The sequence below is a fragment of the Oreochromis aureus genome, linkage group 9 (genome assembly GCF_013358895.1).
Source record: "Oreochromis aureus strain Israel breed Guangdong linkage group 9, ZZ_aureus, whole genome shotgun sequence".
Classification (NCBI taxonomy): Eukaryota; Metazoa; Chordata; class Actinopteri; order Cichliformes; family Cichlidae; genus Oreochromis; species Oreochromis aureus.
Window position 1 is genome coordinate 17457319 of NC_052950.1, and position 27909 is coordinate 17485227.

At 39.7% G+C, this 27909-nt stretch overlaps 1 protein-coding gene and 1 non-coding gene across 3 annotated transcripts; both read left to right on the plus strand.

Annotated features, from left to right (window-relative positions):
• The first annotated feature begins 9176 nt into the window (after positions 1-9176).
• cpa6 (carboxypeptidase A6) lies at positions 9177-26334 on the plus strand. 2 transcript variants are annotated; one of them, XM_031739180.2, is made up of 11 exons: positions 9177-9543; positions 11877-11952; positions 16301-16425; positions 19976-20090; positions 20524-20625; positions 20706-20810; positions 22695-22805; positions 23117-23207; positions 24666-24868; positions 25049-25133; positions 25366-26334. In XM_031739180.2, the coding sequence occupies exons 1-11, from the start codon at positions 9428-9430 to the stop codon at positions 25578-25580; spliced, it is 1344 nt and encodes a 447-aa protein (XP_031595040.1). In that variant the 5' UTR covers positions 9177-9427; the 3' UTR covers positions 25581-26334. The 2 variants fall into 2 exon arrangements, with proteins under 2 accessions (XP_031595040.1, XP_039472891.1); XM_039616957.1 differs by lacking the exons at positions 9177-9543; positions 11877-11952; positions 16301-16425 and adding an exon at positions 19051-19149 and having other exon boundaries at positions 19998-20090.
• Positions 18695-18767, plus strand: trnaa-agc. The gene has a single exon. It is a non-coding gene; the product is annotated as a tRNA-Ala (tRNA).
• Positions 26335-27909: the final 1575 nt, after the last annotated feature.

Here is a 27909-nt window from a genome sequence, read left to right on the forward strand (position 1 = left end):
AATAAAGATTTAAAAAAAAAAAAAAAAAAAAACGAACTTGTGAAGCAGCTTCCAACAAATTGTGTGACTGAGCGTTGTACAACAACTGGACACCACTTAGTGCACCGAATCCATGTGACTCCTTAAATCTTCATCCTAATCCAGCCTCCCAGCAGCTTTTTACACGGAGGACCAGTGTAAAGGCACCAGCAACACTGGTCCTCTTGGTGCTGATTTCAAAATAAAACCACGGGCTTTGAGAAGCAGCTAAACGCCAGATCAGATAAAAATGACCTCACGGTCATGAAGATGCCCTAAAGTTGATCTAACTGCCAGCCAGAACTGCGGAAAGGATACTCACTGTACACCCCGGTGCTTAGTGTGACTCTTTTCGTGCTTTTAATTTGAAAGAACGGTTAGTATTTTGAAGCTATCTCCAGGTAACTTGACAATCCTTGAAGCATATAATCAAATACACTTAAGATATATTAGATCATGAATCTAAGCTACTAAACTGCAACTTAGGAGAAATCTGCATAATAGTGTATTTTTTATAAAAGGTGAAGGAACACACTTTTATTCCAGTGAAATTTACTGAGTGAAAAATAGTTTACAAATCCTCAGAAACTTCATGCACCCCCTCTGATACTGCTTCAAGCCAGTGGTCACTTCAGAATGTAACCATGCAATATATAATCATATAGTATTATTTAAATTACTCTCATTTTTCTACTTGTGATACAGCTCAGTAGTTGTTTAATGGCGTAATGAATTTCAGTCATAACCCTTTGACTTGTATCATTAAGTTTCAAATGAGCTCATCACTACTATCTGTGAGCTAATAGGAAACGTATTGCACAGCCTGCGTACACCATCAGTTCTTTAAATCAGTGGTAGTTTTTGGTGGCAAGAAGGACAGAGCTGTAAAGAGCAGCTACGTGGGACATGATAGCCCTGCACGCGCCATGTGTTTTAATGCATTTACACATTTATTATTCTTTAAGCTTTCTGCTTGAGCACATTCAGTTTAAGATAAATGCTTTACACCCAGTCTGAAATGTCCCTCAACTCTTAACCTCTTTACACAGACTTGTCTAATTCGTGCCAGCTGACATGTAGGGCAACCAGCAGGCTCTGATATGTGTCTGTGTCCAGTCAGTTTCTCAGTGATGCTCCAGCTGTGACTGAGAATCTTGAGCTTTGTTTCATATTCTTTTTAACATTATTGCGTGCACAAATATGGCTCTCATAAATATGGCTGGATTAATAGATAAAAGGTGTCTTTTAGTTTGAGGGATTTATGAAGGAGCTGTACAAGTGAAGAAGATATTTAGAATTTATCTGCCAAAATATAAAAACAACAGTAAATTTCACTTATTAGAGGCGTAGCTCATCACTTAAAACACACCATATAATCTATCTATCAAACATGTGTATGGCTATTTTACGGAATGTATGGCTGACCAGAGGGCTGGAACTTTGGCTGACAGAAGCACCAAAATGAATCGAGAGACAGGCAGGAGCATTTACTGGGCTCAGATTTAGCCAAATATATCAAAACGTATTGAATAACAACTCATGATTTAGCAGGACAACAGTCCTACACAGACTACCGGAGGAACCAACCAAAAACCAGAGACCTTTTCAGGGTTACTGGCCAAAGTCAGTCACCTGATCTCAGGGCGACTGAGCAGCATTACACAGAAGAGCAGACTAAAAGAGGCCACAGTGAAGGCCTCGGAGTCTCTGTGGATGTTTGTGATAGAGAATGAAATACGATGCATCGATTCACTCCTGAAATTTGGGCACACTAAGATACAAAACTGCAGGCAATGATAAAATATTAAGAAAGTGAAAAAACAAACAAAATAACAACACCAATAATAAAGAAATTAAAAAAAGATGTGTGTCTTCAGAGAAAGACACGCTTCCCCTTTGCTTTCATTCTCACGGGGCTTCCTTGAGCACAAATTGAAAAAAACACTTAGTTTCAGTGAAAGTGAGGCACAGGTGGCAAGAGAGGCTGACAGGAAATGTATTATCATCTGTCTCTGGAATTCTCAAGGAGGCAGTCCACAAACACTTAAATTACAGGCGTCCCAAACACCACACGAAGCTCTTCTCTCCAAAACATCGTTTGTGTGAGAGGATTTCATCTGGAGCACAATCAACAATTGCGGTTGTAGTCAGGTTGTTACGCCTTGTGAACCATTCAACTCCCTAAATACATGTGCATGTGCATGTACACACAATACATGTTTTATACGGGCAAAAGCAAACTAGAATGTTATCCAGGAAACAACAGCATCAACGTGCCTTGCTCAAGTGCTCCTGTCAGATGTTTGGTAATATTTGAGTGAAGAATTTCCTCTTGATTAAAGCTCCTCCTGTTACATTACACTCAAGTTAAAAACATGGACCTAGAAAGATGCATTATCATATTTAATTAATCAGACTCTTTATAATTAGGTCAGAACTTCCTCCTACAGGCAGGTAAGATGCGTCACCCCTCCCCTCCCTGCTCGCTGCTAACACTAAATTCACTGAAAAAAAGGCCTCTTGAGAAGCTGGTTAAGTGTCTTTATATTAAATTAGACACAGTCAGAGTCATTTTGTGCCTGGGTAAATATGAACGCGATCAACACTAAACCCGGCTTCGTTTCACCAGCTTCAAGGTCTTTTGAGAGGATTTTAGAGGAGCCATTTGCAACCTACAATAATGATTTAGGGATTAACATCTCAACAAGTAAGGATTCACTTAGCTCCCTTCTGTGGTCTATTTATAACCTTTCTTCCATATCATTTTTTTCATGCATCTGCAAACCTAACCTGAAGAGTAGTCTGTGAAGTTTAGTGGCCCACATTCACTGCAAGAGAAAAGGAATTTAACTGATGAAAATTGCCCTAATTTGTCAGGACCAGAGGGAGTCTTCCTTTATCGAGCTGTTTTACGTCTCAATTACAGGTTAGTGTCAGTTTTGTGAGGTGAGTCGAGGACGTGAAGCTTAAATCTTGGTATTTACTCTCCTCTGGTGCTCAAATGCGGTACTGCATGCATTCAGTGTGTTTCCAGATAAAGAAAGGACATCCTGCACTGTTTTCTTGTTGTCACCAGAGAGCAGTGTTGTGTTTTGTTTTGTTTTAAAAAATGAATAATGATCCTGATAATAATCAAAAGACTTTTACCATTACACAGATTTAGGTCACGGCTCATAATAACGGGTCGATTTATTAGCAAAGTCCTTGAAATTCCCAGTCTGAAAAAAGCCAAAAACCACTAGCAACAGACCAACTTAATTATGGTTTTATACGGGCCCTTTCAGCATAGGTACATTTCCAGACCATCTGATTTTATTACCCATGGCTTTAGTCTGTGGAATTACCTTCTATTATTTGTTATCCAGAGCTGCTGGTGCCTTGCTGAGTGCTGCCAGGAAGTGTTCTGTTCTTTCTATTGGAAAAGGAGGGTCAGACTGATACGAGGGCTGCTTTTACTCTGATTATTTTCACCTAACACTGAGCACGAGTGTTGACAATACTGTTAATTGACTGATATTAACCTTTATTTCCACCTATTTCCTTCTAGTTCCCTTTTGTGGAAGCCAAAACCAACGCTTACATGTCCTCTGCAGTGGTGTCACTTTCCCTTTCTGCTCATATGATGGAAAACACAAAGAGACAGAGAAGATAATTAAAGTCAAGGCTGGGTGAATTTTGAAATCAGATTTTAAAACACTGGTTTGAGACCAGGCTGTAGGTGTGTGCGCATCTAGATGCAGCATTTTCTAATCAAATAAAATCTTTTTTTTTCTGGGAGAATTTTAATGCACTTATGCAGCATGTGAAAAAGGACGCTTTCACAGGACTCTCTGCAGTCCTGTTTGAAAGGCTTTGCAGCTATATGGTCCAGATAAAAAGAAAGCACGCCCTGTTTCATATAAAAAAATCATCTGGTCCTTACCAACAACAATCTCAGTGCATTCATATTATTTCTGTATCACAAACTTAGGCCAAAAACAGAAGCAGTGCACTTCATGATTCAATAGCTTGTAGTACCACTTCTTGCAGCGATAGCTTGAAGTAACTGTTTTCTGGATGACTTTCAGGCTCTCACATTGTTATGGAGGAATTTGTCTTTACAACACTGCTTCAGTCCATTTGTTTATGCGCAGGTCTGTTACAGTCCTTCCACAGGATGTCAGTCGGGTTAAGATCTGGACTTTGACTGGGTCATTTCAACAACTTGATTCTTCTGTTGTAGATTTGCTGCTGTGTTTTGGATCATCGTTCTGCCGTATGACCCAATTTCAGGCATGATTTAGCTGTCAGACAGATGGCTTGACATTTGAATCATGAAAGTGGTACACAGAGGAGTTTGTGTGCGACTCAGTGACTCCGAAGTGCCCAGGTCCTGTGGCTGTAAAACAAACCCAAATCATCACCCCTCCACCACCCTGCTTGATAGCTGGTACGAGGTGTTTTTGCTGATGTGCTGTGTTTGGTTTCTGCCAAATGTGGTGCTGTGCATTAACCATTTTCACTTTGTCGAGAGGACATTCTTCTTGTGGTCTTGTGGTCTCATCAGATCCCACTTTGCAAACCTAAGCTGTGCTGTCATGTTCTTTTTAGAGAAAGGAGACTTTCTCCTGGAAAACCTTCCAAACAAGCCACGCTTGTTCATTCTGTTTGTACTGTGGTGAACTTTAACATTTAACATGCTAACTGTGGCCCCTCTTCAGGTTTTTTGTTTCTTTGTTTCTTTGTTTTTAACAATTTTTCGAGCATTACACAGTCTGACCTTGGGGTGAATTTGCTGTGACCTCCACTCCTGAGAAGACACCTGAATGCTGCTGAATCCAAACTGCCAAAACCTCTGCATTTAATGGTGACCAGTTAATCAAGTACATTATATTAGCAGCACCTGGATTCTACTCAGCCTCCTAATTTCTCTGAAAGCAGCAAAGCTTAGTGCAAAAAGTCCTGTGAAAACTTTCTGTTTGACATAACTGTAAGATTAACAGTTTAGAAAAGGAAAACTAAACATTTACAAAGAAAAATAAAAGAATGTGTGAGCTACATGTTTGAGAATATAAATTCATGTCACAAAATACTCAAATTCCAGTTGGAGTGAGTCACAATCACGGCATTGCAGTTGATTTGCACAAAGTCTTAATGCAACAAAAGGTCAAGATAAGTTGTCTAATGAAGTCTTGGCGTGTTGCTAACACAAGCCTACTTGTCTGTTAAAGTTCTTCAGTTCATGTTTCACCCAGCAAGGTGGCTGAACTGAAAAACGCGAGTCATATTTTCTGAGCGTTATCACCGAAGTCCCCGCAGCTATTAAAAATCCAGTAACATGTAGTAATATGATGCCGGGATAAAAAATGGTCAGTTTCCACCAGACATATAGAGATAACAATATAGAATAACAAAGGGAGGAGCAGTATCTAAGATTTAGATTACAATCAAACCTTGTGAAGGAATGCCTTCATCTCACTCTATAAATTCTGTTGTCCCTTATATGAATCCATTTAAAAAAGCTAAATCACCGAGAATAGTTTCTGAGCTGAAGTGGAACAAATTCATAAATTGGATTAATTCTGTATTCGTCTAGAATCTGGTGTGAAACACAGTTTAAAGTTTGTCACTGACACTGAATTATACCTTTAATATTAAGCAAGTTCAATCCCCAAGTGTTTGTAATAAATGTAAGTCATGCACTGTCTGATGTGTGTGTGTGTGTGTGTGTGTGTTCGTGTGCTTTAATTACATTTCCCAAGACACCATGAATCTGCCTTTCCCCCACATTATTTATAAAAAAGGCAGACCTACATAAATCTGAACACAAACTTTTGAGGAAACTCGTGTTGCCAGCACAAAACAGTGCAGGAAAGCCGAAAAACAAAACAAAACAAAATGGAGAAATAAGATACACTGAGCCAAAAACACAGAAAGGTAATTCGTAACGCTCTTGACAGCCTTTCCATTTCCATGCCGTGTAATGTAAGCAGACTTGACGGCTGTACCAACAAGCAGCACTCTGCAGAAATCCTCTTCCACTTTATTGACTCATCTCATATTCTCTAACCACTACACTCCTCTGCCAAGGTCTCCTGTAACGCACACTGATTTCTATTACTGTGAGCGAGACTTTGTGCTTTGTAATCAAACAGATGGAGATCTGTGAGCTGCAGATGTCTGAGCAAAGATTAGTGCATGCTTCATCAATGCATTTCTCTCATCATGATGGATGATGTTCTTGCTTTTTGATCTGTACACTGGGATCATTAATTAAAAGCAAGTCGTCGTCACTGAGATGATGTTTTTGTGGTAAATTCTTTATTCATTATGTAAGTGACAAATTTTTCTGGCTGTTAAATGCCCCACTTTGTGCTGCCTCTCAGTGTCTGCACCATCTTCAACCCCTGCTAACCTCTCTCTTTCATTTCTCCCTTTGGGGTCAAATGGTCATAGATGTGCACTCACAGCTCTGCTCGGGGTCAGCTACCACCTTTCAGATCCTGCAGAGGCCCCGTGGTTTCACCAGACCCCCACTCAGCGCCACCAACCCAGCAGACTGCACGCCTATCAAAGGGTTCTTTCACGCCCCTCAGCACAGTTTCGGGACTCAGGGATGAAAATGGAGATTTACTGGCCCTGGATTCCATGCTAAGATTGTACAGCTTTAGACTTATGGCTCTGAAAAAGAAGCTTGAGCCTCCACCTTCAGTCAGACCACAGCGTAAAGGACTGCTACACACCCAGGTCTGTGTTCCTGAGTATTAAAAATAACACCAAATTGAGTCTTGGCGGTGCCCTCTGTACCAAACATGTCACGCTTAAATGACCGGCCAGTGTAACTGCCTTTACACACCAGTGTTTTCACTCTGCCTACAAATCCCTGAACATGATATACGTAAAAGGTAAAGCAAGCATTTTATGAATAATCCTCCTGTGTGCAGCTGTCATGGTGCTCAGGCACTTTCATGGATTTTATGTTATTTCTTTAAGAAAATTAAAATTAAAAAAGTAGCCCTGTCAGACAAACATCGTGCAAGTAGTTGATTTAGTTTGAGATGTGAGGAAATTTTCCAGTGAAGAGCAGGATTTTTACATGGCATGGATATTCTGACCAAGTGCTCCTCACATGGAGTAAAGGCAAAAACCTCAGCTGTTAAAAAGAAGGTCAAGCTCCGTCTTGATTGAAAATATGTTGCAGCTGCAGAGCAACGTGTCATTTTCTGTTTTTTACTTCTGAAACATGTTGTTAGTACAAAATCACAGAGTAGAATAGAATAGAATAGAATAGAATAGGAAAAAGTCAACAAAGTCCTACATGGTTGAGGTTCAGAATGGATGTGCATGAGTCTGTGGACAAAACAGGCACTATCTCAATAATAGCTGAAGTCAACACCTTTATAATGAGTATGCTAGGACTGATTTTTGCGTGATCATGGCAGGATACAAAGTTAACAGCTTTGTGCAGTTGTCTTGAGGCACCCCTATTTTTTTCTCTCCAAGCATCCAGGCTCTTTTTGTAATGTTTTAAAGTGGCCTTGAGCAACAGTTCGTTGGGGTTTCTGAAAGTCTTTTTTTTTTAACTCATTTTTCAGTCTAGTCCTTGTACCTGATCATTTTCAGAGGAAAGCTTTTTCTTCACTTTAGAGCTGACCTCTGAATCATTCAAGCATAAAAAGGCACCTAATTCAAGGGATAAACCAGTGTTGTGTCTACACATAACACACAACTTAGCAAAGAACCTATTTTAAATGACATCATTCGGCACTCTGTTACTAGCAGCCTGTCTCCAAAAACACATAATTTGTTCCCATTTTTTAGTTGAATAACTGAAAGGTTTAACACAGTTTGACAGACATAAAATACTATTTTTATGCCAACAAGGTGACTCTTAAAGCGCTATTAGCTTAAAAAGTCAGCATATCCCCGCATGGTGTGCAGTGTCCCCTTAAAAAATTTGAGGAAACTGGACAAAAGAAAAATTGGCAGAACTAAAATCCATCTATTCACGGTGGCTCAGGACGTCTGCACAGTAATGTATATATTGATGTTATTATATAAATGTAGGCACAACAAAGAGCCTTAAAACAGTAATTATCAACCTAGAGTTTGTAACAAGCCAAATCTGAGCTCTTGGCTCCTGAAAATACCTTTATCTGAATGGTACAACTAAAACTATCCCATTTTTTTATGTTATTCATTTATATCTTCCCTGCCTAAAGTGAGTGCACACTTTATTCCTGTGTGTGTGCGTGTGTGTGTGTGTGTGTGTGTGTGTGTGTGTGTGTGTGTGTGTGTGTGTGTGTGTGTGTGTGTGTCCGGGGGGTGAAAAAGACAAGGGTGTGTTTTGGAGACTGTTGTAGAGTAATTGGTGTAGAACAGGTGGCGCGCTGTTGACACTGGAAAAAAAGTATGTGAAAAATGTGCTGCTGCCATGCAATCACAAAAGGAAAAGGCTGGCGGTTGACTTAGACATTTAATCACCGTGCTGGGTGATAAGTAGTGGATCAAAGGGAGGCACGAAAAAAGCCTAGAACAAGGAGAGTCATCTACGTCTCATCAGAGGAATTCCTCCATGGTGGAGTCAGGCCAAGGCACTGACAGAAATGCTAGCTGGTTATTATGACACTGGCTTCGGAGTACAGAGATGTAAGTAAACAGGAAAGCAGAAGGTTTAGGATCTCAGAAGGCTCTTCGGGTCTGAATGAGAGTTCTCTCATGTTGTTTTCCGGATTCAGCATTTTCTTGTTCTTCTCCTGGCTGAGACTTCTCTTTTTCATACCAAGTTCCAACTAAAGGTGCAGACTGTGGCACTGTAACAGGATTCTCACTATAGAATATAGACTCATCACAGTGCTGATGAAAATTACTTGTGAGAAGAGCATGTGCATGCGGTAGGATGTTTAATCGGCACCAAAAAAAAGCTTCCAGTGAGCTGAACACACTGGAAGAAAGTTGCTCTTAAAGTTTAAAGGTGATTTCAATCAGAACTTTATGCATCACTTAAAAATTAAAAACATATATAAATCTCCTTAAAAAAATAACCTAAGGCGGACACAGGTTAACGGCTGGCATTAAAGCTCATTATCCTCTCAGAGCACATTACGCACCGGAGAGGGATCCAGTTACCGGCTTCGCCCACACCGGAGCCACGCGATTCAGGTCCTCCTCATTTTAAAAAGAGCTGCTACCCTGCAGTTCCCTCCAGAGCTTCAAAGAGGTGGTAAAAGTATCTCTCGTGTCAGCGGACTGACTTTTTGCACCTTTTCCGTCAGTGGAAGAACTGAACGAGAGTGCACGCCAATACGCGACTTTGCCAATCTGCTGCTGCTGTTGCTGATGGTGGTGGGCTGGACCGAGAATCATTTAAGTTTCCATTTTTCTTTTAGTTTATTTGCACCCTTCAGAGTGTCTCCGTCTTTGATCAGAAATGGAACTGGACCACAGGGGAGCATTTCGCGCATCGGTTTTACTGACTTGTGTGATAATCTGCAATAACGTGCTGTGTCCCGTCCTCGGCTATCTCTACAACAACCGCTACGCAGGGTGAGTGAAAGCCCCCTCATTCATTTCTGGGGCTACTGGGATTCCCATTCACGTAAACACCGAGAGGGAGACAGAAGTGTTTAGAGTGAAGGAAAGGCGCACTTTGACAAGTCGTCTGCAGACACTACCATTTATCTTATGAGAAACTGAACAAAGACAGCCTTTGTGCTAGCCATCTCCACAATCCATGTGGGACATGTTTCCCGTTTGAGACATAATACCATGTTTAAGTTTGCTCTAAATTTTTCCCAGAGTGTTCTTGTTGACTGATGGCATTTGTATAAGACTGTGTCTGTTGTGTCCAGATTACTCAAAATACAGCACAGATGACAGTGGGGATTCTTGAAGCTGCACTGGCTTCCAGCGCAATGTTTTTCTAGTACTAATGCTATGAGGTGTTTTTTAATCAAAGGTCTTGGTTTATCAGTCTGTCTGCAGGTTCATGTGACTGAATGCAGGCAAAGCACCCCACCGCCTAAATGACTAAAATCACTCTTTGACCCCAGATTAAAAATTTGGGGAGCACTTGGACAACTAGATATTTCCTCTAAGGCTTATGTTTTGGTATGATATAGAAAAGGGAGGTTATCCCAGCTGGAAGCCTCCTCTTCCAAACCTTTCAGTTAATATCATGTAATTCATCAACAGAGCATTATCAGACACTGAAATTTGGATTCTCCAAATGGAGGAAGGCTCAGGGTAGTTTGTTTAAATATAAAATACTACTGAGAGCTTTTCGGTTTAAGGGCCTGAGCGTCTTAAAAACAAATTGCTTCCATCCCAGAAAGGGTTCTGCTGTGAGAATCAACAGACTGACAACTTAAGGACAGCTTTAGCCCCGTAGCTGGTAGAAACAAAGCAAAATGTCTTTGCCAGTCCAGCTTTGTAACAAAAACAGGCTGTCAGCTTTGAGAATCATTAAAACATGAAGGAATGATTTGGCCTAAAAAGCATTGGGATGCTAAAGGCTGTCTTTGGTACAGTAATATAAGCATGGCGTAAACACGGTCCTGTGAACCTTCTTCTAAACGCATGTTACTCTGATGTTGCAGGAACTGTGTTTCAGTATGTCTTCTGTCATTGCCCTTTTCATGGAAACAGGCTGGGTTTTTTTTAGCAGCGTGAAATGGGGCGGTCACTCATGTGGGACACTCAGACGCCTTTGTTGCTCAGACCTTTAGAATGGCCTACTCCCACCTTTGTTTAGGGGGGGGGCCCTAAACACTTCCTGTGTGACAAACCATTAAAAGACTTTTGAAAGAAGTGAAAGACGAAGATGCTCAAAGAGAAGGTTGAAAAGTGTGAAAACCAGGCAAACAGACAGGTTTCTCTGCAGATAAAATAGAGCCTATTGTAAAGAGAATGTAATGAAAATACTGCCGGCATGTTAACTTTAAGGTAAAGTGAAGATGCTGTGATCTGCAGATTAAAAGCAACATGATGTAAGATTCACACTGAGGAAAAAGAGAGCCTTTGTTTTGCTGCCAGGCATAAAAATGTGGTTTGCAGACTGGGTTAGGAGCACTCACAGGGTTCGCGGGGTTACAGTTTTTTATTCAATTATCTGTGAACACGTCAAGAATTATATGGGGGTGTAATGATTGCTGTCTCAGTGGTGTAATTTTTCACTTCTTTGCAGTCAGATGAAAAATTTATTCTTGTTTCTTGAGTTCACTCAGGTTTTGTTTTAAATCTCACTGAGTCCATTAATTCTAGTAAGATAAATCTCATTGTTAAATATCTATCTGTAGTTTTATCTGTGTGGATTTATCTAAAATTACACAACTGGAAAAAGGGTTTAACTATATTTTTAAAAGTAGGCAAACGCATTAAACTAATTGGTACTTCTAATTTAGAAACAAAAGATCATTATACTATGCTTGAACGGTAAATACATGACATCAGTCCATATTTACACTATGTACTGATTTGCAGTATGAAAATGTGAAGCAGCTGCCGCTGCTACTGTATGAAGGCTGCCAGGGACTCGTTCCAGGTGCAACCTGCAGAGCTGGAAACGATGAAATATAATCCTTTAATGACACCTCAGACAGATTGTTTGGCTGGGGTCTGATCCTTGTCATCTATAGCACTCTGAAAAAGGAACCACCTATTTCCCCCCATCTAAAATCTATGCTGCTTTTAGAAGTGGCACAAAAGCCAGTTTCATTACCTGACACAATGGCCCAGATGTTTTTTAAATGATGTGTTTTTTCCAAAACAAAAAAAAAATGGATCAAAGACCTGTTACAGAGCCATAAAAAAACACTTTAGGGTATTTAAAAAAAAATCCAGTTATAACTCAGTGCTTACAAAAGCTTTTCTCTTCACAGTGATCAGGTCTTCAAGATCACCCCGAGTAATGAGGAGGAGGTCCGAAACCTAAAGGAAATTCTCGCACACATGAAGGTTGGCACTTTATTTTTTTCATGTAACCTTTTATATCCATTCCTAGGTGTTATATATTTATGTAATGCCTTTTTTAACATGTTAAAAGTTTAATATCTGTTATTATTCAGCCCACACGAATGTCTGACAGCTGAACATCGGCCACAGACAAGTAGTTAGCCCCGATGCCGCTGGGATGGTGGGGCGACAAGGCGATGTGACAGTTTCACTGAGGCAGAAAGCAATCGAGTGTGTTCATCTGTCACAGTCAGGACACATTTGCAGTCTGAGAGACTGAGATACTGTCAGCGAGACACTCAGCAATCATTTTTAATATGAAACACCAAAAGAAAATTGGATAAAATACAAAGGAGTTTGTCATATTGGGCCAAACGCCAGGATGTCTCACAGCTTAAGAACTAAAGGAACATGTGTTTCAAAGATACTGAAATTAGAGGGGGGAACCCCCGCAGGACATATTCATTTGGAAGTAATTACCCATCAGCCTCAGAAACAGCATGGCCTTCATTGTACATTGTTTTAGTTTGCTAATGCAAAGCTAAATTGTTTGCGAATTTTAATTCATATCAGGACTCTCTATTTTGTAAGATTAAGACTTACAAAGAGACATCCAGTGATCCAGTCATCCTCTGTGAGCAGGAACTTAAAGTGGATCTATTATCCTTTTCCTTATTTTTTGGATATATGGCATATAGCTTGTTAGAATGGTGGATCTTCATATTAAATATGGTTTCAAATAATGAGGTCAAAGTATTTGTAAGTCATATGTGAGCCAAATGTTCAGTTTCTTCAGTTTTTTCTTCTGTCTCTCGCTGATGTCAGTGAGAGTGGGTGTCGTTAATACGCCATCCTCGGGCACGGTTGGTGAGAGATTAGAAGAAAGTTAGTTTACAGCGAGAAGGCAGGCAGCTTGTTTCAGACAGTGGATCAACTGCATCAAGGTCCAGCATCTCTAACAGAGTCAAAGGTGGCAAATGTGGAGTTGGAAAGGAATAATAACACTTTGTCCCTTTTAACAGCTGTCAAAAGGCCAAAAATACACTTAAATTTTAAGACAGGAGACTGGGTGCACCTTTTTCCCATGGCTATTCATGTTCATATCCTTGGGCAAGACACTTCACCCGTTGCCTACTGGTGGTGGTCAGAGGGTCCGGTGGCGCCAGTGTCCGGCAGCCTCGCCTCTGTCAGTGCGCCCCAGGGTGGCTGTGGCTACAACGTAGTTTGCCATCACCAGTGTGTGAATGTGTGTATGAATGGGTGAATGACTGGATATGTAAAGCGCTTTGGGGTCCCTTGGGACTAGTAAAGCGCTATATAAATACAGGCCATTTACCATTTACCATATATTCACAGATGTACAATCTGTGGGTTATTTTGTTTGACAGGTTTGTTATTACAGAATAATTACCTTGAAAGTCTGCTTGTAGAAATAATACCTGTAGAGTTTATTATAAAAAATCCACCCTTGGTGGTTCTAAAATCCTGGTTTTCAGACAGTGTGGTCAGTTTTAGCTTTCTTTGGTATACCATTCACCGCAAGTGGTCCAGGAACGCCAGGCCAGTACGACCCAAAACAGAAAAAGGATTGAAGAGAGACAAAAAAAGAAGTACTTAGTAAATGCTTTTTCATTTGTAGGGAGCGACACTAGGAGAGAGCCAGGCTCCTGGTCGGGACTTGGCCTCAGTTTTATGTATGAATGGGCAGTGGACAGGGTGCTTCAAGGCCACCCAACCAAAGCAGCAGCAGCCACTGTTTGGACAGCTGTGGACATGTGTTTTCAGTAGCTTGTTCACACTGCCATGCCTCCAGTGTCAAGTCAAACTTTTCATTTTCAGGGTAGGCATGAGGCCGAATACACTACAGGGTGCAGGTGAGTCAGAAATCGGACGCATCACAGGCAAAATATCATAATTATTTAGAGATCTCCTTTTACCTGGGCTCCTCATTTTGGAAAAAGCTTGGCAGTGTCTTCAACTAAGGATTTCTTTCCTCCCTAAAAAAAAAAAAAAAAGAAATATATATATATATATATATATATGTAGAAAAAAAATCAAGAACAAGCTCTTAAAGTTAATACTCTCATATTGCTTTTGTCCTCGGACCAACTATTTAAAGCTCGAGAACATTTAGTTTATTTTTACATAAGAAAAAGCCGGAAACCCTTTAGAACTGAGGAGATGGAAATGGGTATTACACTTATGATAGCTTTGCATGAAAACACGGGCTTTACGTGGTTACTGATAGTTTTCCTTTCAAACAACGGATAGAGTAAACCGCTAACAGTTCCAGCTGTAACAGCCGAGACTAAACCGAGATAAACAGAAACATTCAGGGCCTTGATGGGAGCTACAAAAAAGAATTAGCCACGGTTTCTTTCGGGGCTCATGTTAGATTTGTTTGAGACATTCACAAGCTAATATGAAACCGATATTCCTGTCATATTGAAATAATTTTTTATGTTTGTAGAGAACTTTCAGCATTTTCCTATAGAAGACATCATCATAAGTGGAAAATCTCTTTTCCACAGCAGGAGAGACAGTCTTTGTTAACAGGCTGTTGCTGATTTTGAGGATAAAACTGTCACAATCCATGTGGGCCTTACAGGTTTTCAGCATAAATGTTGATTTGCTCCAGGTATGACTGACCTCCAAACAGATTTAAGGCATTTAAGACGATATAGCTTGTCTAATTCAACTTAGACAGCCCCGTTAGCACTGTTGGCATTCTTATATTAAATCTACCTTGGCCAACTTGATTTCATTTACTTGATTTCACCTCATCTGGCCTAAGGAGAGCCAGCTCCTTTTTTATTGAACCGTAACTTTTTCTTTCTTGTTCTGCCCGTGTCTGTGCTACATCAACCAAAACAAAACAAATCCAATTTATGGCTACGCTGCAAATAAACAATCAAGAAATAAAAGATTTATAAGGCAGACGAAGAATGCCTCTTTGAGGCACATAAATACAGCTATAAAATGTTAACTTAAGGAATTGTATTATCTGATCAGGGACATTTGAGTGCCTTCTGGCATATGTGTTTTGGATCTGTTTTGCTAACAGACGAGCGGTGTTGAAACATTTGGGGTGCTTAACCATTTGGAAACACCATAAAAGTGCAGGAATAGAGAGGGGTTCGCACTCAGGGGCACCAAGCATTCCAGCTGAGGGTATTTGACCCTTCTGGCTCTAAACGTAGTTAAATTAATCTGGTATGCATTCTGTAAAGCATTAAACCAATTGACACATTAACAAGCGTGTGCATGTTTTGCCCCCATGCAGAAAATGAAAGCCAGCTGAGGGCGTACACATCTGCAAACATAGAAACAGCAATCTCTTTACAGTGACTACAGTGCTTTTATTGGTAGATCAGTTCCTTCCTGTTTGTTTTAAATCCTTTTAAATTTTCGTCTTCTCCGCTTTTTTCCACTGTTTTACTACTATAGTTACTATGTGGTTTATTATTTGTTTATTTGGTTGGCAAGGATATCTGGCTATTAGGACTCTGGCTATCACATCGTGATAAGTACTGAAAGACCTTGTTATCAAGGATATTTGAGGCCAAGTGAGATTTATTTACTCTGGATTGTGCATCGGTTTTTGCTCCATTGAATCATTCCCCAATTTCGCTTGATCACAGAAGCAGGACTGGTTCAATGTTTGGTTCTTAATAAAACCATTTGGTCATCAAATGTTTGAGGCTATTCCAAGCATACCTACAAATGTGATAAAGGTCTTTCTTTGGGTTGATTTCTTGACATTAAATCCATTTTGTATAATAAATGTTTATGTTTTCACTATGTGTTGTGTAGATTTGGTCATAGCAAGCCTGCAAACATACCAACATGAAAACTGTGTGTTTGCATTTGATAGAAAGTGTTTAAAGGTATAGAATAAAGTACTGTATGAATGAGTGAATATGGTTTGTGGCAAAGTGCTTTGAATGATTAGTTAGGTTAGAAGAGCACAATATAACGAAGCCTGAATGTGGTCCAATACTGTGGTCCAATATTTGGGTAGACAGCATTACACACACAAAAAAAACATATTTGTTTTTATCAAAGCAATTAAAATAATCCCATTAAAGTTGGGTGATAATAACTGTGATAGCCGGCATACAGTATGCTCAACTATAGCAACCGGTCAGCTAACAGAGTTTGTTTACTCTTTAGCACTCCTGGCACCTTTCATGGGAAAGTTTCTATCGATAAGCAGGGCTAGTGCATGGAAAATTTTATGCATTAAATTTGATACTTTTTAAGATAAAACTGTCGTTTTAGTGAGGCTGTTTTTGCCCAAGAACACTTTCACTGTCACTGTAACCCTAATATGTTCACTGTGCTCCATTAGGTGGATTTCTGGCAGCCCAACAGTGCTTCTCTAATCTGTCACAATGCCACAGTGGATGTCCATGTGAAACGTAACGACACACAAGGTTTACACACACGCTTAAAGCAGGAAAATATTGATTATCAGTAAGTATAAAAGCATGGACACTCATATTTACTCTCATGCATGCACCCTTTGACACATCTGTTATCCAAAGGTTGTTGAATTTACTCAGCTTTCTCATAACAGAATATGTGATTTGCACATGCAGAATAGGCCATAGTTTGCACGCAAAGGCCCTCATATTTCCACAAAGCTGGGACACACACACACGTACATCAGAGACACTCTATCAATCTGCTCCAAAAAGCAACGCTTTCATCTCTCGACACCATCCCTCATCAAAATTAGCGCTGAAATGATGGAGTTTTATCAAAGCAGCCACAGCTAGAAAAAATTCCATTGTCATCTCAGTCCTCGGGGAGGAACTGAAGCGCAGAGGAGGATTTTTTTTTCCACTGTCTGTTGACTGATTGAGGATTTTTCACAAAATGGTTTACACGGCAGGGGGGACAGGCTTTGGTGGGTGGTTAGGGGTTTCATTTTGTTCATCTCAGTATATTCACAGAATAATGATCCAATTTTTAGCATCGTTAAAGGAGTTGTGGATAGAAACTGTTATAGAAGGACCTTGTATTTTAGTCTGGCTGCTCACATACCTGCTATAAAAAAAGCTTTAAAAAAGATCACATGATGTGCTTTAGACTCAGGTGGGAGGTGAAGAAGGATCGTGTGTGTACAGGTGATGATGCTTATAATTGTGGTTTAACCTCAATTACACCATATTTCGTAATTCATAAAGAGTAGTAGCATAACTGCTATGATTCTTCCTACCAGCAGGGAGATTGATGAGGTGGAAAACTGGTTTAGATGTTGCAAGAGATGAGAGAGGGTGACCTTAGTTATATGCATGGTCTCATCAATGAGTCAACAATAAATCCAGGAGTCCTGATTTACTGCCTCATCCCACCACCCCCAAATACCTGTGTGCTTCATTCACAGTGGTAGTGCAGTCAACAGGGACAAAATTTATCAGGTATTTGTATATACAAAGATATTATCTCTACAGGCAACAACACATGAGAGAAGCAAAATTAAAAGACAAACTCATACAGACCCGCTTATCATTATTTGCATTATTTCCAGATTTGAAATGTGTTTTCCTGCATCTACCAGATCAAAAATTACTTTTGTCACTAATCACCTGTGTTATTTGTTCCATGTACAGTCCAACCCCCTGACAAGCCAACAACAGACATGGTGCAAGATTTATACAGATTTAGTCTCTTCAGAGGCTTACATATCCACAACCATGTTCGTTGTGGATATGTAAGGTTCGTTTAGACTAGAAGAAATAACCAAAATCAGCCAGTCAGTACCAATATGTACAACCCCAATTAAAAAAAAAACATGTAGACATGTCAAATGTAAATAAAAACATAATGTAATTTACAAATCTGGTAAACACGTATTTTATTCACAATAAAAAACAGAAAACGTGTCAAATATTTAAACTCAAATGCACTATTTTAAAAAAACAGTAAGGTCATTTTGAGTTTGATGACAGCAACACATTTCAAAAGGTTGGGACAGGGCCATGTTTGCCACTTTGAAGCGTCCCCTTTTCTTTTAATAGCAGTCTGTAAATGTGGGGGACTGTGGGAACTGATGAGACCAGCTGCTGGACTTTGGGGAGACGAATGTTGTCCCATTGCTGTCTCATATGAGATCCTTGGATTCTAGCTGCTCAACAGTCTTCTGTCTTCTTTGTTGTATTTTTCATTTCGTGATCATTTCATGTGTCAATGTTTTCAGTTAGTAAATGGTCTGGACTGCAGGTAAGCCTAGTCAAACGGGACCATTCTCTTATGAAGCCATTCTGTTGTAATAGATGCAGTGTGCAATTTAGCATTGTAGATCTATCATCTCTATAAGATAAGATAAGATAAGATAAAACTTTATTGATCCCACGACGGGGAAATTTTTGCGTTACCTCAGCTCAGGTACAGATATCAGAAGGAAAAATACAAAAAAATACAAATAAAGTACAAATAAAAAATAAGTATGATAATACACTATATACAACGCTAGCAAGCACAGTATGTGATTATGGATATCTATCTATCGATCTTAAATGAGCCCAGAGTAGATGGATCACGTTTACATATGGCTTCCTTCCTGTATGATAGCGCTTTAACCCCCATTTGTGGATGTCACGGAAAACCGTGTGTACAGTGATATCTGGAAGTGTTCCTGATCTCATGCAGTGATTTCCATGACATATTAAGCACATCTGTTTTTAATGCAGTGCTGCCTGAGAAGCTGATATGACAGCGGAGTTAGCTCGAGCTTAGCGGGGAATTAGCTCAAATGGTAGAGCGCTCGCTTAGCATGCGAGAGGTAGCGGGATCGATGCCCGCATTCTCCAGTGACATTTTGGGGTGGCTGTAGCTCAGGAGGTCGAGCCAATCTATTGATCGGACCCCAAATATCCTTGGGCAAGATGTCTGTGAAGGTTCTCAGTCATCCAGTTCATCGTAGTCAAAGGAGTTTGCAAAGAAAAGCGTCTGGACTTCTTTAAGTTGCTTGAAGACGTTTCACCTCTCCTCTTCAAGCAACTTAAAGAAGTCCAGACGCTTTTCTTTGCAAACTCCTGGGCAAGATATTCAACCAGAGTTGCTCTCCGATTCATCCATCGCAGTTTGAATGGTAGTCAGTAATCACTTAAAAGCAGAGAAGACTGTGAATGGGAGAATGTGGTATGTTGTATAGAGCGCTTTGAGTACTCCAGGAGAGTAAAAATGCGCTATGTAAGTATCAGTCCATTTACCATATCATTTTTGGCTTTGTCTTTTAGAGAGATTTCTCCAAAATATATGATAATAATTTATCATCAACTGTAGATGATGAGATATTCACAGAGATATTCACTTGTGAGAAACTGCCTCTCTAAGATGTCTTTTTTGACCCAGTCATATTACCGATGCATTGATAATTAACCTAATTAGTTTCAAAATGTCCCTTCACTTGTTTCTTTTTAGCACCGCTGGTTTTGCCAGCCTTTTGTTTGCCCCACCACTCCAACTGTTTTGAGACCTGTTGCTGCCATCAAATTAAAATTATCTTATTTTTTCTTAAAATTGCATTTTATCAATAGAATATTTTGTATTTTTTCTGTGTTCTATTGTGAATAAATGTGGGTTTATAAGATTTACAGAGCATTGCATTCTGTTTACATGGCATTCCAACCTTTTTGGAATTGGGGCTTTTAAACTTTTGAGGTGAGCTCACGAGTTCTTTCCTGAAGTTCTCCCATTTTACAGAATTGCAATCTCTAAATCCCAGCCTCCTATTTGGACTGAATTTGGATGGAAATTTAAAGTGTAGTGACTCATCACTTACAGTAAAATGCTCCCCAGTGCTTCATGATATGAATCTTCACACATTAGCTGCACAATGAGACGTAAGGCAGCTCTGTTTCTGTATTCTTTAGATTACATTACTTATGTTTCCCTTTGGCTAGTTCACACCCTCATCTATCTTTGTATTAACTGTCTAATAAACCATACACAAACATGCTACAGTGATTATAATGTGTACCATGTTTGTCTGCTTCACTCTCTTTCATTCACACAGGGTATTTATCTCCAATCTACAGAAGGAAATTGAAAAGCAGTCGGGATATCGCTCCTCTCGCAAGCGGAGGTCAGAGGCTCAGTATGACTACGAGGTTTACCACTCTCTGGAAGAGGTAGACATGAAGCCCAACATCTACCTACCTATCTGTCATTCCCCTCTGCTCTCTAATCTATTGCACCCACAAGGTAAACAGAAAACCTCTCTAAGGGTGCTTTCTCTCAATTACACAGTTCCACATGTGTCTTTCCCACGGCCTCGCGCTTTCACACACCGAGACGTGCGCTCCACTTCAGACACTTCACAGCTTTAGAGTGTTTATTTTCCCAGGTTGATCAGGCTCCTGGTTTGCAAATCTTTCAAGCCCTATGAAGCAGCGTAGCTCGGAGGACAAATCTTTTGTCCTCTGAGCTTTTATCCTCTCCCTCACTGTACAACACACGTTTACAAAGCACACAGATGTGCAATAATACATAGTAATTACTTCTGAAAATTATGTAAACAAGTCTTTTAAGATCCACTTCCCTACATTATTTCCTGTCCCTCAGATCCAGAGCTGGATGTTTATGATGAACACAACCCACCCCAATTTGGTTGACATGTTCTCTGTTGGGAAGTCATATGAAGGAAGACCGCTTTATGTGCTTCAGGTAGGAGAGGAGGCACATTAAAACTAAGAAACGCACTGTCTTGTCCTGATCTAAAGCTAACAATGCTCGTGTCCCGTCAGCTAGGAAAGAAACGTCGTCTCCAGAAGAAAGCTGTGTGGATCGACTGTGGTGTTCACGCCAGAGAGTGGATAGGACCGGCCTTCTGCCAGTGGTTTGTCAAAGAGGTGCTTATGAAGTCTGCAGATTGCTTTTAATTTATACAATTTTTTTTCTTTGATGTATGCGCGAAAAGTGCCTCGACAGGAACACAATGTATATCCCGCCGATTGCCTGCTGTAGATCATCATTCAGGCTATCTGTGACATATGGGCTCTTCATCAAAGCGCCAACATCTGTTCACTTGTCATTTACAGCTATCCAAATACTTAAGAAAATACTTTATAGCTAAAATGTTGGAAATAACACAGGCAAGTTCCTTTGCACCCTTAAAGTCTCCGTGCTCTCTGAAGTGAGGACGGTACCAGACCAGAGCCAGACATTAACTGCAAGAACATTTAATGGCTCATTTTATAATGCTTAAATGCCAGATGAGTGGGATTTTCAACACGCTCCAACACAATAAGTGCCAGAAAGTAAAGAAAATTAAAGGAAAATCTGTTATCTGTAAAGCTAGAGCGCTGACTTCAAGTGAATTCCAAAGGATTGTTTTGGGTGTTTTTTGAGTGATAATGTTACCTGTGAGGTGCATTAAAACCAGCTGTTTTAAAATCCTCTTATTTTGAGGTGTAAATAACTGCTTAAACATCAGCTAGCAAAAAGTGTATTACACTGAACCTTAGTGTTCACAGAACAATGATTTGTTGCATTGACATTCTCCGGTATGATGGTTCAGTTCAAATTTCTAGAAAGGCAAAAGTCAAATACACGACTGTTTCACCTTAAATGGAGTCAGGATGAACAGAAATACAAATGTGCTGTGGTGTAGTGACAGAGGTAGGCCACTGGAGGTCAGGGTGCCATCTTTGTTCAAGCCTTAAGCACATTAACCTTGGCCTCAGTCTGGTTAAAAGGCAGCATTAGCCCAGTGCCCAAGTCTCATAGCTCCAATCCTCTTATGCTGTCAGACTCAGATTATCTCAGCTGTTTGAATGTACAATAGATATGCATTCCAACAACTGAGATAATGAGCCTGAATACGATATAAAAAAGATACACTGCTCAGAAATAATTAAAGGAACACTTGATCATCACAGTGTAACATAAAGTCATTTAAATTTCAGGGATATCAGTCTATGCAGTCAGGCTGCAGAAACCTTTGTGAATCAATTTCAGTTGCTTTCATGCAAATGAAAGTGACAACAGGTGCACCGGGCAGGCAAAAACAAAGAACACCCCCCAAAAAGAACGAGTTTGCAGGTGGTAGTCAGAGACATTTGCTGTCTCCTTATCCCTAATGACTGATTTTTCTCCATTCTTGCTTTTTGCTAGCGTCCCTGCCACTAATGGTAGCATGAGACAGTACCTGCAGCCCATTCTGCTTGCACAGGTAATCTGGCTCCTCCAGAATGGCGCATTCACAAAAGAGGATTAGGGTCACCGGGGAAAAAAAGTGACATCTTTTTTTTCCCAGAATTTTGGAAAAGAAAACACCCCAAAAAGAGAACGAGTTTGCAGGTGGTAAGCACAGCCAAGCAAACACAGACAAACTGAGGCATCTCTAAGATGTGCTCACTGTGAGGCTGCTCTGGCAAATGCCAATCAAGCATCCTTATAAGTTTCATGGAGTTTGAATCTCAAAATTTGGTCAGATACACGGACGTGGAAGTCATTTTGTGAGGCGTTGGCAGTGCTCCTCGCGGCCCAAAGGAGCAGTTACTAATCCTGATGCCCTTCCACGCCCCTGTCCGGCTCTCCTGGTATCTTCTCCACATTGACACTGTGCTGGGAGACACAGCAAATGTTCTTGTGATGGTACGTATGGATGTGTCGCCCTGAGTGAGCTGGGCTATCTGTGCAACCAGAATGGGCTGCAAGTACCGTCTGGGGCTGCCTCTCCAGTTGAGTATGTTTTATAATTACACTGGACTTACATTATATTATTATTACAGGCTATCAGCTCATACCAATATGACTCTGTGATGACAAGACTACTGAACCAGCTCAACTTCTACATCATGCCTGTCTTTAATGTGGATGGATATCGTTTCAGCTGGACTACGGTACTGTAGGCTTTTCTGCTGGTCTTTCTATATGTGCATTTTTGAGGGGAAGCTTTTCTTAGAGGGGAAGCACATTTTACATGTAAATTTTATTGCATTTTTTGGGATTGCTTGCTGAAAACAAGGCAAAGAAGGGAAGCTGGAAACATGTTTTTTCCACCTACAGATTGTGGAAAAATTTTAAAGAAAGAAAAAAATGTCTAAGTGAAAAAAGGAGAAATAATAAGGCGATTTATGTTATTACATGTTATTACATGTTAATTATGCTGCTTTTATTTATGTTTAATTTTTTTTTTTTTTTTTGCCTGCAGGATCGGTTCTGGAGGAAGACACGGTCCAAAAATAACAAGTTCCACTGCAGAGGAGTGGACGCAAACAGAAACTGGAAAGTAAAATGGTGTGGTAGGTATAATAACACCTGACAAATCTGACTAAAAGTATATATGTGTCCATATGTGCGTAGGAACAACTACATCCATTTGTTCTCATTTAGTCTCTAGAGGGTGAGGACATAGGTCTAAAAATAGAATAAAGTTTTTTTTGTGATGCATACAGACACACAGGAGTGGAAGATTCCTTTATACATGATGAAGAACATCTCTTCAAGGGAACGCTCAGTCATACCATACCATGAATTCACAGCATTTAGAGTCCTGGCATATGACAATTTGAGAATATGTGCAAAATATATGATAAAAGTCTGGAAATGGTGTGAGAAATGTACCATAATTAAATGAATTATAGTCTATTTGATTAGTCAGTAATAGACGGCTGTAAAAAGGCATGAAACAGGACAGAATGAGCCCAAAGATAGCATTCAGCCTGATTGAAATTCATGGTTTTTCATTTGCCTCTGCTATTTATAGATATATTTAAGAAGGACTTTCAAGTGTAAATGAAAATCACGATAATTGAGCCTTAGAAAAAGTATCCCTGAAGATGCTGGTCAAATTTGCTTTTTTTTCTCCCACAATTTCTAAAGTAACAACACATTTCAGACTAATACTAGTCACCTTAGAAGCCCTTTTTACTACATAGTTTTAAAAATACGGCTTTAATTAAAACCAGCATGTGTTCAGATGCTTTTCTGTTTGCTTTTTTGGGTCAAGGTGAGTGAAATAAGGTTGTCTGTAAAAGATTATAATGTGATCATATATCAGTCTGTCTTTATTAGTTTCCTTTCACGCTGGCATTTAGTTTTCTAGTCTTTTCCAGTCTTACTGACCGCACAAAGAGCTTTACACAACAAACCCCATTCATCCATTTACACACACATTCACACAGCACTTTATTCTGTGCTCCTAATGCTCTCTAAAGCTCTTTTTTTCCCTCTCACTTGGCCACACGTGTGGCCGATTTAGAATCACCTATCAGCCTAACACACTTATCTTTGAACTGTGGGAGGAATGCACACATGCTCCACGCAGCAACGCCGCAGGAAAGCTTGTGGCAACAACGCAAACTACTGCGCTACTTCCATTTCTTTACGCGATGCTTGGTCACTTTTGCTGGATTAAGGATGCCACTTAACCTCCTAAGACCCGAACTCTTCCACGACATGCATTTTTAATTTCTCTTTGATATTTGGGCATATTGGGGCCCAATGAATGTAAAAACAAAGAATTTCCAGATTTTTTTTTTTTACCTTATTTTTGTTTTTAAGAAAAATAAGAGCCACAAATGATATTCATTTAAAAATTTGGTCAGTATAATGTCCTCGTGTGGATTAAGGATGCAAAATTAAGTATTTTGGTCTAAATAACCCAAAATGTGACGCCAGGTCCTAGGAGGTTAAAGCATCCTGGTATGACTAGAAGATATGATGATGTGATTTCATCCTTTCTCCCTTTGCTTCCCCAGATGAAGGTGCCTCTTCTCATCCGTGCGATGACACGTATTGCGGTCCCTTCCCCGAATCTGAACCTGAAGTCAAAGCTGTCGCTAAGTTCCTGCGCAAGCACAAGAAGCGCGTGGAAGCATACATATCCATTCATGCCTATGCACAAATGCTGCTTTACCCATATTCCTACAAGTATGCCACAATCCCCAACTTCAACTGTGTGGTAAGATATCTATTGCTTAACACTCAATGAGTTTTATTTTTTTAATTAATCTGAGAGAGCTGCTTATGACCTATCCTTTAATAGTGTTAAAGAAATTAACCTGGTAAAGCTGATTAAATCTTATTGTGAGTAAATATACAGTATGTGAGATGAGCTGGCCTTCTGCTTTCATGCATCCAGGAGTCAGCAGCTCACAATGCAGTGACAGCCTTGTACTCTGCCTATGGCGTGAGGTACAGATACGGACCTGCCTCCACAACTCTGTGTGAGTTCCTCGAAACCTTCTCATATTGCGGTCTGGCAATGGAAATGAGCTGTTATTCATTTTAAACTTAAGAGAAAAATGCCAATTTTCTAATTATACAAGATCAATTCAGAGTTGACCTGCAGGTGGCACCGCAACAGAAATGAAACACTTGTAAAATCAAAGCTACTTAACTTAAGGTATTCCTGTTTTAAGCTTTCCTTACCCTTGTTTATTTTGCACTTCCTTACAGATGTCAGCTCAGGAAGCTCTATCGACTGGGCATACAGGAACGGGATCCCCTACGCATTTGCGTTTGAGTTGAGGGATACGGGATATTTTGGTTTCCTTCTGCCCGAATCACTAATAAAGCCAACCTGCACTGAAACTATGAGAGCCGTGAAAGCCATCGCATCAGGTCTGCTGAAGAAGTGCAAGACAGATAGGGAGAAATTTCCATATATATGACCGCACCCTCCGAGTTACCTATCTCAGCACCTAATATTTTCCTGAGATTTCATATTCCGCTCAGATGTTATCAGGTGACGAACCGACAAAGATCCTCGGAGCGTGAATTTGAATTTGTCGTTCATCTTATTCTCCTTTTTCTGATAAGAGCTGATGGTGATGGATTTTTGTGTGCAAAAAAACAAACACTAAAAAAACTTGAACCCTACAGGGTCTTTTAAGTAATGCATCTTTAAAAAAAAGGGGTTTATTTTTTACAGTGAATAGTGGTCATGTGATCACTTATTATGCTACAGCAGCACTTTTATGGTAAAGATAAAGCTAATTTTTTTATGTCTTCCAAAATGTGCTTTATTAAATACAAGATTAAAAAAAACAACATCTTTAAGCCTGTTTTTATTCTGGTTGTTTTTTTTTTCTAGGAAATATTCTTACCAAGTGCCACTCTAGATTTTCATAAAATGCATAAAAACCTTTATTACTAATAATAAATATGCTCAAAGTGGTTACAAACTAGCACAAAGCATATGTATAAATTTCAGTGTAGATCTTTTTGATACCATTTTTCTCTCTCTTTCATTTGGTTCAGACTGACATTTAGAAAGAATGACCTGTGACCTCAGCAGCTTACTGTGTCATTACTCAGGCATGGAAAAAGACAGTGTCTGAAATGTTTACTTGTGCTCGGCTATGTTCTTATCATGAGATCTTTTTAAGTGTCTGACCTGAATAAACGTTGTTTTATAAAACAAAACATATTTTTTGTAATTTAATTTCTGTCTTCTTTGCCTTTCTGCTTGTCCGCTTTTACAGATGTACATTTTGATTTGGGCTGTTTCCATTTATTTTGGCCTCTGGCTGCAACTGACATCATTAGAAATAATTCATTCCTAATGGCTTTCACGCAAACATCTACAACAAGGTTAAAGGTCACGCTTTCAGCCCTCATTTGTGTTCTGTCAGTGTTTTGCACACATACTCCTCGCCATGTTTGATGATAAACATCATTGTAGTCAGCAGATGTTTATAATGAATAACTTTCTGACCTTTTTTGATTTAACTAGTAGCATTTAATGATCGATTCAAACATCTGCCTCTTATTTTAGTTTCTTCGTAGCCAGTCTGCAGATTCTGCAGCTCTGCTCTTATTTATGGATTCAGAAACGGTGGGACTGACACGCGGGACAGTCCGATCCGAGTGAAAGTGAACTATACCGCCCACAACTGCCAAATCTGTGTTGTCAAATTGCCAGATTTCCTGTATGTGTTGCACTCTGCTAAAGGCTGTAAAATGCAGTGTAGCACCATCTAAACGTGTGGATATGCACAGTTATGTATGAGGTAAGGCAATAAGCAAAATACCATAAATATACCACGCACAGGTTTGCTGTAGATCGTGTTCATGTCATGTCAGAGGAAAGTTATGTTTTATTCAACAAAAGACAGCAAACTCTTCTGCTTGGTGGTTTAAGGCACTGCGGCAATATGTTACATATTACATACATATTACACATAGGTTTAATACGACCATGAAGGCTTATATGCAAAGACAGTTTTGCCTCTGTATACCACCACAGTGAATTTTAAAATCAAACTATCAATATGTGACTGAAGTGCATTAATTACAGACATTCCTATACATTTAATATAAAATTATTTGGACAAACTAATATCATTTTATATATGATGCTTTTAATACTTAATACTCTATACTTTGCAGCCAATGAGTGACTGAAGCCTGGACCATTAGTGCTGTGTTTCCTCTCAAGCTGCTGCTTGTTTGTGGTGGAAATTAAGTGACTGAATTGGCCTTTAAAGAATATCCCATTTCTTTGATTTGAGAAACTCCTGGGTTGCTTTTGCAGTATGCTTTGGGTCATTATTCACTTGCTCTGTGAAGTTCTGTCTGATCAGTTTTGCAGTATTTGGCTGAAGCAGAGCAGAGAGCGAGATAGAGAGCCTTTTACACTTCAATTCATCCTGCTGCTTCTATGAGCAGTCACAATAAACAGTAGTAGCCCGGTTCTACTGACAGCCATACACGCCAACACCATGTTTGATAGATAATGTTGGTATACTTTTCTTTTTCCATTATTCTGGTACAAGTTCATGTTTAATCTATTTAAAGATTTTTTTTTCTGGACTATGCACTCTATTTTAGATGTTTTCTGGGAAAGTCTAATCTAGTCTTCCTGTTTTTGAGAACAACCTTTGGTTTGAACCTTGGTGTAAACACTCTGTATTCCTATTTATGAAGGCTTCTCTTGACTGTACAGCGTGACACCGGATACACCTTCCTCCTTGAGAGAGTTCTTGACTTGGTTGGATC